Source organism: Tenrec ecaudatus, chromosome 10, assembly GCF_050624435.1.
Source record: "Tenrec ecaudatus isolate mTenEca1 chromosome 10, mTenEca1.hap1, whole genome shotgun sequence".
Lineage (NCBI taxonomy): Eukaryota > Metazoa > Chordata > Mammalia > Afrosoricida > Tenrecidae > Tenrec > Tenrec ecaudatus.
This window is the reverse complement of record NC_134539.1, coordinates 5,549,704-5,563,858: the sequence shown is the minus strand read 5'-3', so window position 1 is coordinate 5,563,858 and position 14,155 is coordinate 5,549,704. Positions and strand designations below refer to the sequence as shown.

The 14,155-nt window shown below is 49.8% G+C and overlaps 1 protein-coding gene across 1 annotated transcript in view; it reads left to right on the top strand.

Annotated features, from left to right (window-relative positions):
* The window catches only part of RFX3 (regulatory factor X3), a 274,479-nt gene that overhangs the window by 181,103 nt on the left and 79,221 nt on the right, over positions 1-14,155 (top strand). Inside the window, exon 4 of the mRNA XM_075559876.1 lies at positions 692-950. Within this exon, the coding sequence (XP_075415991.1) occupies positions 692-950 (259 nt within the window). The remainder of the gene's footprint in view (positions 1-691; positions 951-14,155) is intronic.

Genomic DNA, 14,155 nt, shown 5'->3' with positions numbered 1-14,155 from the left:
ACGGCTTACTTTGTAGTGAGCGGCCCAGCACCTGTCCCACAGTGTCACCAAGGCTCTCGGCGCTAAACCAAACTGTCACTGTGTCTGTTCCGACTCTCAGCAGCCCTGTGAACAGCCAGCCTCATCTTTCCTTCCCCCTTGGAGTGGCTGGGGGTTTCAAACTGCTGACCTTGTGGTGAGCAGCCCAACCCTGACGCCACGTGGCCACCAGGGCCCCCGCTGTCAATAAAGATGACCCACAGGAGGATATAAGCTCTGGGTCGCATAGCACCCAGGGCAGGAGGTGATGTGGGTGGTTGCCTGTCAGCCCCAGCTTTCCAGACCCAAAACCTCCTTAGACTGGGCTTTGCAGGAGGTTGTGTGTCAGAAGAGTAGCTTCGCGTCATTCGGGGACACTCAGGGCCCTGGGTTTCTACATGTCCAGGTGGTTGAACACCGACAGAGAGAGACCCAGCATTCTTGAAGGTCAGAAGAGTCAAGGTCCCTGTGAAAGGCCCCCTGCGAGGTAAAAAGCAAGCCCGGCTGTTTCAGGGACTGAAGTGTAATCCAGCATGCAAAGCTTGCATGCTGCAAAGGCTACAGGCTCAATTGTAGGGAGCTGTCTGCACTCGGGGGAAGATAGGTGCATTTCAAAAGCGATGATCTGCTCCACAGGCCAGTCAATGTCTTCTTCTCTTTCTCTCCTTTGAAGCCGAGCAACAACGTACCCTTACACAGAAACGCAGATGTACAGCCAAAACACCGGCGGGAATTACTTTGACACCCAGGGGAGCTCGGCGCAGGTGACCACGGTGGTCTCGTCCCACAGCATGGTGGGCACGGGTGGCATCCAGATGGGCGTCACCGGGGGGCAGCTCATCAGCAGCTCAGGCGGAACCTACCTGATCGGCAATTCCATGGAGAACTCGGGCCACACGGTCACACACACGACGAGGGCCTCCCCAGCCACAGTAAGTGTCCTCCGCATCTCCATCGGGTTAGTGGAGCTTCCTGGTGGGTCTCAGCTGTACACAACACAGCCAGGGCCAGAAGGAGCTAGGCAGTGATGGCCTGGGGCATTCTAAGAAAGACAGGCTGTGGACCGTTCGGCCGACTGGTACCCCGAGGCACGCCCTGCCCCATGATGCAGGTCAGGAAACTCGAGGGAGGTGGCTCTTCCTATCAGATGGCCAGCACTGGTGGGCTTTCTTCAGCAACCTCCTGTGCAATATGTAACATTTCTGTTGAAAGAACTCCACACGGCCCCGGTGCTTATTGCTAGATAAGAAAAGAGCCAGCAAATAAAGCAGAGCCCTGGTGGAGGAGTACACTGCTAAACCTCAAGATCAGAAGTTCGAAACCACCACCTGCTCTGAGGGAGAAAGATGGAGCTTTCTACTCCTGAGAAAGCATCTCAGGCACCCATGAGGACGGTTCTACCCTGTCCTGGCGGGCTGCTCTGAGTCGGCATCGGCCGGTGTCACTGAGTGTTGAGCCACGATAGAAAGTAAAGTACAGTTGAGCTTGGTGGTAAGTCCTCATCCTTGATCAGTGGACTCAGGGCTAGCTCCCCGCCCTCAGAAGCTAGCAATCTATCGTCCAGAGATGCCCGACCCCTAGACATTTGAATTCTGCCATCTCCACATGCCACCTGTGCAATCACTCGATTTTTTTCAATTGCCTCGCTTTTAACAGCAAACACCATGTGGATGATTTGCCTAGCGTGTGTGCATGGAAATCGATGTAGAAAGACTAGCATGTTCAGTGTTGGCCTGTGTGCACATGTAAAGTCATGTTGTGCCCTACCCCACCCCCAGAGCTAGACATTGGCCGCTTACAGACAAGAAACATTTGTGTTTGAGGCATACACCTGCAGGCTTGAGTTTACAAGTTTTCTTTAAAATTTTTTTTTAAAAAAGGTAAACCCTATTTACTTCCACACCACATGCTTTAACTGAGCGCCGGATCTAGAGCCAAAGGAAATGGTGTGGAGCCTGAGATCATCCCCCCGCCACCTCCAGGAAGGGTGACGAAGAACTAGCCAGTTAGAGGCAGCCAAGCTAAAGGGGCAATGGGATGGGTTCCTCGATGGGCATTCTAACCAGGAAGAGCACACCCCTGCCCCGTCTCTTAGTAGACTGCGTCTTCTTGTTATCAAATGAGCAGGAAAGAAATAGTGGAGGTAAAATTTGAGGTGAAAGAATTTATGCAAAAGACACCATAGCGCGCATCCTACTGGATTTTCTTCGCGATGCAGCAGGCACTTGGTAAGTACTCTTGTGCAGACGGTGTGTGTTCCTGGTGGCTGTGTAATTCCTTCCAGCTCCTGCTCCCTCCGCTATGTGTTATTCTCGTCAGAACAGGAGACGCGCCCCTCCGAGCTCTCTCTCGTACCTGTGCCTGTGTCTCACTGACGCACCCCTACGTGTGTTGTCTCCTGCCTGTCAGACACATCCCGTGCCATGTTTCCAGGCCCTCGGTTGCATGAGTGGCTGTCCCGTGGGTTGGGGAGGAATGGGAAGGCGCTCCAGAAGCCCTTAGGCTCTCCGGCCCCCAGGTCCTTCACTCACTAGAAGAAAGGCGTCCTTCTCTGGAACGCTGCCCTAGTTTGCTCCAGCCCTGAGGTCGTGGAAGAGAAAGGGCTTGTACACGGTTCTGGATGTAAAAGTAACCATCTTTTCCAGAAAAGAAGAAGTAGGAGAGGCACCAGGACTTCTGAAGCCCTCCTGCGAAAGGCCACCCAGAAAGCTGTCCCAGTAGAAAGGGGAGTGCTTGCCACCTACTTAAGGAAAAGTGACCATAAGAAAGCATCCTGTGCCACCTTCATTTCACACAAATACGTGTACATACACACATACGTGTGTGCTAGCGCCATCCCTCTTCCTCATCCTCCCACATCCTCCCTCACAGGCCATTTCTCTTTACCTTCACACTGACTACTGCTACCTGGTTAACCTACCTGTTAGCCACCTGTGGGTAAACGGAGAAGCGTACCTAGCACTGTCACTGTGTTGACTGTTCATTCCAGGGTGTGAAAGTGCAGTCCAGGCACGGACAGGGGTTAGACTTGGGATTCTCCTCCTGTAAGGGCAGCACCCACCGTTTCTTTGAGCACCTGGCAGATGGTGTTTCTCCTTAGCTGTATTTACTGTTCAGAGCTGGCACCTGGCTTTCATTGCACCCATCACTCGGGAAATTACACTAACCACGTAACGGAGTCACACCTGGAACTAGCGGGAAACTGAAGGAAAACAAAACAAAAAAGGTCACTTAATACCACTGGAACCCATTGGCTTAATAGAAGAGGCCTTCAGATCGGAGGTTCTGCTGCGAAGGATGAAAAGTGTCTGGATCTCCCATTGTAGCTTCTGTTTTCTTGTTTGTCTAAGTTACCATACAATTTCCTTTGGGGGGGGGGGTTTCTCTTTCAAGCAAAGGGAGTATAAAAGTGAGTTTAGAAAATGTGGCAGGCGCCCTCATCACAGCCCACTATCTGATTGTCCCAGCCCTCTCTGCAGGCACATCCCCAGTGACCTCCATGCTACCTTTCCCTTAACGTCACAGCTTCTGTTTGGTTCCGGTGCCTCCTTCAGCCCCACTGAAGATCCTCATCTGCTTAATCGACTCAACGAGGCTGTGATTCTCAGTTTACTGCTTCCCATCTGTCACTGCAGTAGGCCACGAAACCTACTTAAGACTCCTAGCGTGTCCCCCGTTCCAAGACTGTGGTTGCTCCGACCTGGAGACATCCCACATGCTTTTAATAGGTGCCACGTCTTTCAAGGGAATTTCCCCATCCTCACTGCCCCTCTCGCTCTCGGTAGAACCACAGAAACGAAGGCAGACAGACACAGACGGTCTTTACCAACCAGACGGCCAGGACTCGAGTGATTTCTTTCCCGACAGCGAGCCAGACGGTGCCATGGCCATTCTGGTTTTTGTGGCTGTTCTGTGGTCCTCAGCCTGTCACCTGTGCAAGGTGGTGCACCTGGCTGTGGACCAAAATTCCCACCTGGAAGTCGTTGCTTGGGCCATCCTATCAAAGCCTAGAAGGAGGAGGCCTTCTGTGTAGTCAGTTAAACTCAGTTGACATGAGAGCAGGTAAGTTTAGAGTTCTGGAGAACACCACCGACCAAAGCACCTTTCCTCGCGCCCCAAGTAGCAAGCTCCCTTGCTTGGGTTCTCTTTGCCCTTGACCGGGGGCTGTACAGCGATACGTCCCTCGGAACTTACTAGGCCTCGCAGTGGTGTCCCAGCCGAGGCTTAAAGAGAAGATGGGCCAAAGGAAACTGAGGCTGCTACGAAGAAGAAGAAGGAGTTGGTCTTCCCCAGGAAACTTCTTATGAAACCTCTGAATCATCGGCAATGTGTGTGCGTGTGCGCACGCGTGTGCGATTTGTTTTCTCTCTTCAAATGAAAAACAGTTATAAAGGCATGTTAATATTTCACTTTGAGCTGGTCCATTTGTAACTTTTGTCAGTTGTGTGGTACTGAGCAATGCCAACATTTTTTCAAAAGCTGGTAACCATAGCAAATTGAATTTTTATGTGTGTGTTTTAACATGGTGTGGTACAAGCCAGCAGTAATTCAGATTTGGTTAAAATACTATTTGTTTCCTGCACTCACTGTGGAGTCTACGTGTGTTTAAGTGTATTTGTACTTACACACACACACACACACACACACACGGCATTTCCTGCTGACAGTATTAAACGGGGATCTTGAGAAAGATTGTTGAACGTTCTTATTGGACCCTCATCAAATCCGAGGTCAGCCACCTTGCATCTCGAGCGGATGCTCCACTGCTGTGAGTGAGAGCTAGTGCTGCGTGTCTCGTTCCTGTGTCAGTGGCATGTGGACACTGGGAGAGCACAGCTGGCTGCAGCCCTAACCTGAATGCGTTGTACTTTGTCCATCATATTCCTGTGTCTCCCGGATCATCGGGAAGTCTCAGCTATTACTTTTGATACTTTCTCTGTAACCATAGAGTTTATGGAGGTGTAGAATTTGAGGGACCAGGCTGAATTTTCACTTGAGGATCAAAAATCTGTGGACCTTACTGGTCATCTCCGCCTTCATCGCATCGTAGTGTAGTTTAATACCAGACTCGCCATAGTGAGCACTTGTCTCGAAGTCGTGCTCCACTCCTTGATAAAGTGGCGTTTGCAGTCTTATTTCTAGATGGCTGCTCATAGTTTCTCTGTAGTGGCGCAGTAAGATTGCACGAATCGTTTTTAAGCAGTGATGACGTGGAAGTTGATCTTGAGACCCTCATGCAATGTACATTCAGAAGTGACATGTGCCAGGTTATTCTTTCTAAAGTTAGAGCCCACCACAGGGAAGGGTGTTAGAAATAGCATTGCTTGTCTTTCCCTCGCCTCTTAGTCCATGTAGAATATTGCCATTTTTAAAGCGATTCGGAGACCAATTTGAGCATTGGTCCCCATAAAGGTGAAGCTTGGCCCGGCGTAAATACTGTATAGGAAGTTTGGGGTTCATTTAAGAATTGCTGATGCTTTCCTTTCTGTGTCCTGAGTTTGCCTTTTTCTGTTTTGTTTGTTCAATTGTTACGATTCAGGGAGAGCTGTCTTCTGAGAAGATGAACACATTAAGCTCTGGGGCGGGGGCAGGGGGGTGTATTTTTCTTCTCACTTGCTGGATCGGGGCTAATGGCTATTTGCGTTAGTCTTGAAAGTTTAGTAATACCACTGAGTTCTGCCCCCTTCATGTGCACTTTCTAAGAACATGCATGAAGCATTCCCCGCCCTGGCCCCAGGTGTGTTCTCTCTCTCTCTATTGGGATTTCATATTCACATATAATGGATCACTCCATATTTCAGCCACATCAAGTAGAATTGTACAGTTGGGACCACAGCCCGTTTCCAACCATTCTTTCTCTACAGGGACTCCTTGACTTCACCTCCCTCGGGTTCTCTTCGTGAAGGGCCAACAGTGGGGTTGGCCTCTTCCATGTCACCCTAGAGCTCCCTTGTCTGCAAGCGCGGGAGCATGGTGGCCCGCTCGTGTTCCCCAACCACGCCATCTATACAAGTGGTCAGAAAACAAACTGCACCTCTCCTTTCTGCTTTCACCCACGGAACTCAGGTAGCCTAGGTGGGTGGCACTACGGGATTACCCACAGGCCTGCAGCCTGAACGGGCAGGAGCACCGAACCACCAGCCGAGAAAGATGCGGTTTCCCCTCTCCCCGGGGCAGTGACAGTCTCGGAAACCCACGGGGCAGTTCCACCCTGCCCGGGGTTGCTGTGCGTTGGATTGACTGGATGACAGCGAGTGAAATCTACGAGAATTGTCTCAGAGCACGACACGGAAGGGTTCATTCTTTCGTTCTGGAAAGTGATCATATTAGGACAAACTGAACTGCCCCCATCTCTCTTGCCCAAAGGGGTGTGTGCTAAAATAGTAGTGACTCTTGGATGTGGCCAAGCCGAGACAGAAAAGCAATATGGACACTGCTGTGGAGTCATGCAAACCAAAGGGCATGCTTGAAGAGAAGGCATGCTTTTTCATTAGACGTGTGCGAGACATGCATGTGTCTGGCGCAGATCGCAGCTCTTCTTCAGAGCATGGGACTAGTCGTGTCCATTTGAACCCGTTTGCTCAGCCATCTCGCAGGTAGCCTCAATAATAAAGCCCCCCCCTTCCTTTATTTTTGCAGAGGCCCTGTTGGGCCTGTAGCATCACGATGTTTTCTGTTTCCCCGTGCGCCCACTCTTCCCGAGCGCCCGCCCCACTTCTAAGCCCTGGGAGGGATGTGTGCTGCCAGCCCTCGCTGGCTCCCAAATTGACTGAAGGTTCTGGGGCCTCGTTTCAAAGCACTTAATAAAATGGGACTTTGAGTGACTCGCTGGCCCCATTGCTTCATCTGTATTCCATCCAGCTGTCAGTAGCTCCACTCCAGCCTGGAAGCTGATAAGCTGGAGAGGCGGTCATTTTATGGGTACAGCTGTAAGCCCTTCCACTCCCCTGAAATCTTGATAAACCACAAGCTTAAGACAACCTGAATGGCAGTTACCCTTCCTGAGCACAGCCTACGGGCTCCCTCGATTTTTCCAGGCAAAACTAGACTCTCGCATGCTTTTCTTTGCAAGCGCTTTGGTAAACACATGTGCGTCGTCATCTGACAGAGGTTGCAAAATTCCGTTCCGTGGCAAATCAAGACGAGCAATGTTCGATGACTTATTTTACTTATTACCATTTAAAGATTCTATTTAGAAATCAATATGTCCACTAGGTTTGGTGCAGGGGGTGAAGGGGGTAAGACCTAATGTGGATTTCACGCACCAAGACAGATAATAAAAACTTGAAATGCAATCACGGCAAATTAAGATACACTATTAACCATGGCCTCATCTCGCCTGAGACCAGAGGAACCAGATGGTGCCCGGCTACCACTACCAACCATTCTGAACAGAGACACAATAGATGGATCCAGTTAGAGTGGGAAGAGACTGTGGAACAAAACTCAGATTCTTTCATACCTTTTTAAACCCAGTCTGTCTGGACCAGTAGAAACCACGGACATCTCGAGACGCTCTTTAAGTTTTGAATCGGAAACTCTTCCTGAAGGTCAGGGTCACCCAACTGATGGATTGGCTCATAAAGCAGACACTAGCACCCATGAATGCTATGCTTCTTTGGTTAAAAACAAGAAAAGATCGATGTGAGATCCAAAGTCAACATTGACCCTAAAGACTGCTGGGGCGATGCGGAGGGTGGGTGGGGTCAGGAACAGTAGCTAAATGGAAATGGAAGAACCAGAGCAGGAATCCAAAATAATGGGAATGTTGACACGATGTGGAAAATGTAGCCGATGTCAGGAACAGTGTCAGTAGAAATTGTCAAACAGGAACCTAATTTGCAGTAGAGACCTGGCCCCAAAGCACAGAAAAATACTTTCGAAAATAATGTTTTTTAAAAACACGCTGTAGGCTGTCAGTCGCGTACGAGGAGCCATTAGACCCGTGCAGTTGCAGTACTGCCTCTTCCAGTGGCCCAAGTCACCGCGTTACTGGGAGGGAGACAGAGCACACCAGACCCTGGACCAGCTGTCACTGGAGGAAAGGGGCTGTATCTTCATGGCCATCGGTTTCTCCCGAGGAATGGGGCTCCAGCTGCTTTCTCAGCTTGCGCAGCTAAAGTTGGCAGATGATCGGCTTCTTTCCAAACCTCGCCAGGCCTGGTCTGATTGTGTGTCCGCTGGTGGCAGGAACTTCCAAGGGCCAGGAGCTTTGTCATCTGACTACAGATCGTGAGAAATACTTTTACATACTTGTTTTATTTGTGCCTGCTCTGAGTTTAGTGACCTCGCCAGCTGCCTTGGAAGGAAGAGGTGACCTTTAATCGTGCTCTGAAAATTGTCAGAAAACTACAATTAGACAAGAGAAGGAGCGAAAATGCTTAAAGAGAGACAGGACAGAGGCCAGGTTGTGCAGGTGAGACAGTGGCACGTCCGATAAAGCACACAGGAAACCGAATGCAAAGGCTTAGAAATCATCAGATGGTCTAATAAGGTGTCTGCACAAGCTCACAAACAAAATCAGTGACTTCTCTAGAAACACGAGCCAGCTAGAACAGAGAATAAAAAACATCTCATTGATTAAGAAATAAAAAATGGATCATAGCTGATAAACTTAGAAGGCATGTACAAGATCCTGCCACCAACTTATGCCCAGAGATGTTTTTAAGAGGCCCATGAGGAAGCTTGAATATTTGAAAGCTGCCCCTCTTCTCAGATGATACCTTCCAACATCCAACTGACTCAGCCTCCCAAAATTAGCTGCATATATTTTAACCTGATCCTCGTCAAATACCAATCACATTTTTAAAATTTTACAAGGCAGACTGTTTATATAGATCAGCATGCAAGATAGGGAAAATAATGGGAGTTGAGACAAAGAGGCTACAGCTTAACAACTCTTTCAGAAGGATTATCAGATCGCCCTCAGTGAAACAGTTGTCTACTGCGTGCGGTTAGCCTTGGGCGCCACTGAGTCGATTCTGACATGTATAGTGACAGAGTAGAACCATCCCATACACCTTCCTAAGCTGTCGTTTCAAAAGAGCCCTGGTAGCACTGTGTGATAAGCCTGGGGATGTTAGCTCCAAGGTTGGTGGTTCAAACCCACCAGCTGCTCCTCATGAGAAAGAGGAGGCTGGCTGCTTCTGTAAAGATTTACAGCCTCAGAAACCCATAGAACAATTCCACTCTGTCCTGGTGTGGTGAAAATTCAGAATTGACCTGACAGCAGTGGTTTTTTGTTTGTTTGTTTGTTTTGATTTTAAAGAAGCAGTACTCTCACTCTGATGGGAACCTAAATTGGCACAAACTTGAGTCGTGTGGAAATACCCATTTCCTTTGGTCTAGTGACTCATCTTGGAAACTCACCTGCTGATAACTGTCTTGCGGGAGATGCTGCATGTGGTCCTTGGACACTGGGTTGATTCTGCCTCACAGCGACCCCAAGGGGCAGAGTAGAAAACATCCCCATGGGGATTTCTACACTGCGGATCTTCCTCTTGCAGACCCACTGGTAGGTCTGAACCCCCAGCTCTAACTCTCTTTCAGTTAAGAGCTAAGTGCCTACCTGCTGTGCCACCCATACCACACCCACTGCCATTGAGTTGCTTCCGACTCAAAGTGACGTGGGGTAGCAGCTGTCAGTCTTTACGGGAGCAGACAGCCTCAACTTTCTCCCCAAGAGCAGCTAATGGGTTTGAACCACCAAACTGACTGCAGCCCACAGCACGAACTACAGCTCCTTAAATGTTGCCTGAACAACTGCCTTCATTGTAAAGTTATCTGCAGTGGAAAGGTGATGGAAGTGGACTACTTGTCCATCAGTTGGGGCATAGTTAAATACATCTTGGTGCATCGTCCAAACACATTACCACTGAGCCAATTACGACTCACAGCGACCCCATGGGACAAGGTAGAACTACCCTGCGGGTGTCTGAGGCTGTACATCTTTACAAGAGAGGAACGCCTCCCGGAGTTGTTGCTTTCAAACTGCTGACCTTGCAGTTAGCAGCCCAACTAGTTACCCACTCTGCCACCCAGGCTCCTTGTCCACTGGCTAGGGTTCTATACAGCCCTTGGAAAGAGCGAGGCAGCATCCCCCCCCCCCCCCCCGCTCCACCAGGACTTCCTCCCCTGCTGGTCAGGATCTATACACAGCACACGTTTGACATCACAATTCCACCTGGCATTTTCAAAAACAGGGCCTCTGCGCAGAGATGCAAGACCCTCTGTAGAGATCACGTTGTCTTTTGGTCGCAGTGTTTTGGTAAACCAAAAACTCACATCCATCTCGTCGATTGTGACTCATAAGGACCCTATAGGACAGGGTAGAGCTGCCCCTGTGAATTTCTGAGACTGTCAGTCTCTATGGGAGTAGAAAATTCTATCTTTCTCCCGAGGAGCAACGGGTGGTTTTGAACTGCTTACCTCGCACTTTTTTTTTCTTGTTCTTTCCCAGTTCACTTCAATCCCAACACACACCATCACCACCTCACATTCACATGCACACACAGACACACACCGCCCCCACCCCACTACACATCACATAGAAACTCACAGCTATTTTCCTAGCAGCTTGTGGCTCCTGCCCCTGCTGGCCTTCACAGATCCCTGACTCCGCATCACCATGGACAGCATCTTCTAGGAGTGCTAGAGAGGGCTCACCCACAGGGAGCCCCAGTCTTCAGTGTATCCTGTGTTATCAGACATCTCCGAAGAATCCATGCATCTCTTGGTGAGACCACGGGAGCCTGCTTCCCCTGAGAACAGGGCTTCCTCCTGGGGTTACCCAAGTGGCCAACTTGGACAGCGGTGCAGCCTGAACACAGGAAGAAAGGGGTTGGTGGTCAGCATGGGGCTGCTCATCAAAAGGTTGGCTGTTGGGACCCACTCGCTGCTCCTTGGGTCAGAGGTGGCGATCCCCTAAAGAGGATGCCCAGGAACACTGGGGAGGGGGGCTGCTGCTTGGTCATATGGTGTCTCGGTGGGTTAGCAATCCACTCCCAGGTAACTAACAACAGGGCAGGTTAAGGACCACGATTGGTATGACCTTTTCAATTGAATTATCTGTTTGAACCTTTCCACATCTTTAACTGTACTTACTACAGTGAATCTTTTAGCAAATTTTCACCTCTCCTCAAGGTCATTTCCCAAAGGCAGTTTGTGATATTTGAGGACAGGATTGATACTCCTGCTACGTTTGCATGATGGGGAGCCTTGAGTTGACTGGCCCTGTGGAATAGCACTGCCCTTCCACGTTTCCGAAACTTTAAATCTTGACAGGTGTAGACAGCGTCTTCTCTGTCCCTTGCATTGACTGGTGGGTTTGAATTGCTGACCTTGTGATCAACAACTCAATGCAGAGCCCACGCTACCCCCCGAGCTCCTGGATTAAACTTACTAGTAAATTTGAACTTGGACCTTGTCATTCATAGCTATGGTCTACTCTCCAGAAAGTGCCTGGGTCCCAGACTAGCCCTGGTGTGCTAACAGCAATGACCAGGGAGCCATATTGCTTGCCCCCCCTCATCATGCAGAACCTTGGTGTGCAGTGGTGTGTGTGTGGAGCTGCTGACCACAAAGTCAGCAACCTTGAGGAGAACGATGAGGCTTTCTTTGCTCTCCCGTAAAGAATTACCCGAGCCCTGGTATTTTCAGTCGCTTCCTATGCATGCCCCAGTTGGACAGTTGGAAGACCAGAGAAGAATACTGAAATTACCATGGACTGCCAAAGAACAGACAAATCCGTCTTGGAAGAAGTCTGGCCAGAGTGCTCCTTCGAGGCAAGGATGGCAAGCCTTCGTCTTACATACTTGGACATATTGTCAGGAGGGACCAGACCCTGGAGAAGGACATCATGCTTGGTGGAAAGTAGAGGGGCGGCAGAAAAGAGGAAGACCCTCGGTGAGATGGATTGACACAGTGGCCTCAAGCTTAGGACTCGTCAGGATGGCCCAGCACCTGGCAGGGTTTCGTTCTGTTACTGTGGATTGGGCCTAACTTGATGGTCCCTAAATAACAACAACAAGTCACTGGTCTGGAAAACCCACAGGGACAAGTCCATCCTGTCCTACGGGGGCGCCATGAGTCAGAAGCGGCCCCATGACCCTGAGTTTAGTTTCGATTTTCCCCTCCACAAAGCTGTTTCGATGATCAAACCACACCTCGTGCAGAGTGGCTTTGTCAATTACAAAGACTGACTGACCTCTCTCGTCAAATCCATTTCTAGAACAGTTTTAGAACAAAAACCGTACCTTCTGGGAAACCAGTTTTGCTTCTAGTGATAAACTAGTGGAAGCTAGCACCTCCAGTCTTTGCAACCAAGATCCAAAGGCCCTTTCCGAGAGGAGAGGGTGCATGCTTGACTGACAAGAGCAATGGACATGTGATCCTGGCCCTCGTCCGCCTCCTGCCCCCGGGAGCGTGGGGCGGAACGCCTGGCTCTTAGTCCCACCGCCATCAAGCCCTCATTGTGCACTCAGTACACTGTTGTGGCCTTCCTCTTGGGCCACTGCAGAGGCTGGTGCTGAAAGGCACGCGCAAACCACGTATCCAGGTAGCCTCTTTCTGCAGGGCACGCATACCCCAAACCCAGCATGTATGAAGTGCTGCCCTTTAAACGGAGGCTGACCTGCTGGCTTAGCCCACTGCTCTCCCCTGGACCCTGCGCTCCAGCCCATCTCGATCACCCGGGCCAGCAACGTCTGGGAGGGCAGAGACTGGACTCAGCGTTTTATAGGGAAGAGGGTTTCGCACCGCGCTGTTCATTCTGCCAGCGAGCACCAGCCTCCAGTCTTTGGGCCTCGGATCTTCCTACTGTTGCCAGCAAGTAGATTCCAACTCAGGGTGGATCCAAAGGACATCGGAAACGAAAACCAAACCCAGAAGACAGGAAGCGCAGGAGGAAAGGATGAACAGAAATGGGGAGCCCAGGGAGGAAGTGGGCAGTGCGTGCTGTCCCACTGCAGGGATGGGCACCTGGGCCAGTTTTTCAGCCACGAGCTACATTCGATTTCATTCCTGCCTGCCTTTCCGTCTTACTTAGTTATCCCAAGGTGGAATTACTTGGTGGCCGTGAGTTCGTGTCACTGTTGTTGTGTGTGCGTGTTTCCTAAGAATCTTGGTGCTGTGAGTTAGATCTTGGGTTGCTAAGTACAAGATCAGTCGTTCAAATCCACCCGTGCTCAGAGAGGGAATAGTGAGTCTGTCTGCTCCCATAAAGAACTTCCGGTTCAAAATCTCTACGTAGGATTGCCATGAGTTGGGATAGACTTGGTGGGAGTGGGCTTTGCTATTTGCTTTTGGCAAAGAAACCTTCAGGGCCTTTGGTGCAGGAGTTAAGTGACCAGCTGGTAACCAAACGGTCATGGTCCAAGCCCACCGACTGGAATTGGAAGACATATTTGGCTTCTGTAAAGATTCACAGCTTTGGAAACACAATGGCCCAGTTCTAGTCTTGCCAGTCTCACCCTTCCTGGGACCTCGGCAGCTCTTCCCACATTCCCATTTCTCTGCTGAAAACGGTTCCCGATCCACCCCCCTCAGCATTCCAGCAGCATCTGTCCATTCTCCACCAGAGAGCCCCCTTGCCTCTGCTTCTCCTCCTAACCGAGCAGCAGGAAGTACCTGCCAGCTCCTTCTGGGTTTCTGCTGCTGGCCTTGGTCCATATGAAGGGGCTCTAAAAATTCGTGGAAAAGTGGAGTTAAAAGATACTGGGTTCCATAAACTCATCAAAGTGTGTGTGTGTATACACCTTTATGTGTATACATATATACCTCTATTCATAAGTGGAATCAGCCAGTGATTCGGTGTGTGTATATATATATCTTGATATATATACATATATACCTTTATTCATAAATGTAATCTGTCAATGATTTGGTGTATATTTGTGTTAATGTGTGTGCGTTTGTGCATATATAACCCTGATTATAATTATGTATTATAAAAGACACCATTATGTATCATATATGTATCAGTCACTCACTGCCCTCGGGTAGATTTCAACTCTTAAGTGACGCCCTGAGGACAGCATAGAGCAGCCCCTGTGGGTTTCTGAGGCTGTGCTGTGGAGCTTCAAGTTCTCCTGAACACAGTTACAGATACTAACTAATTACAAACTCTCTGTGGAGAAGA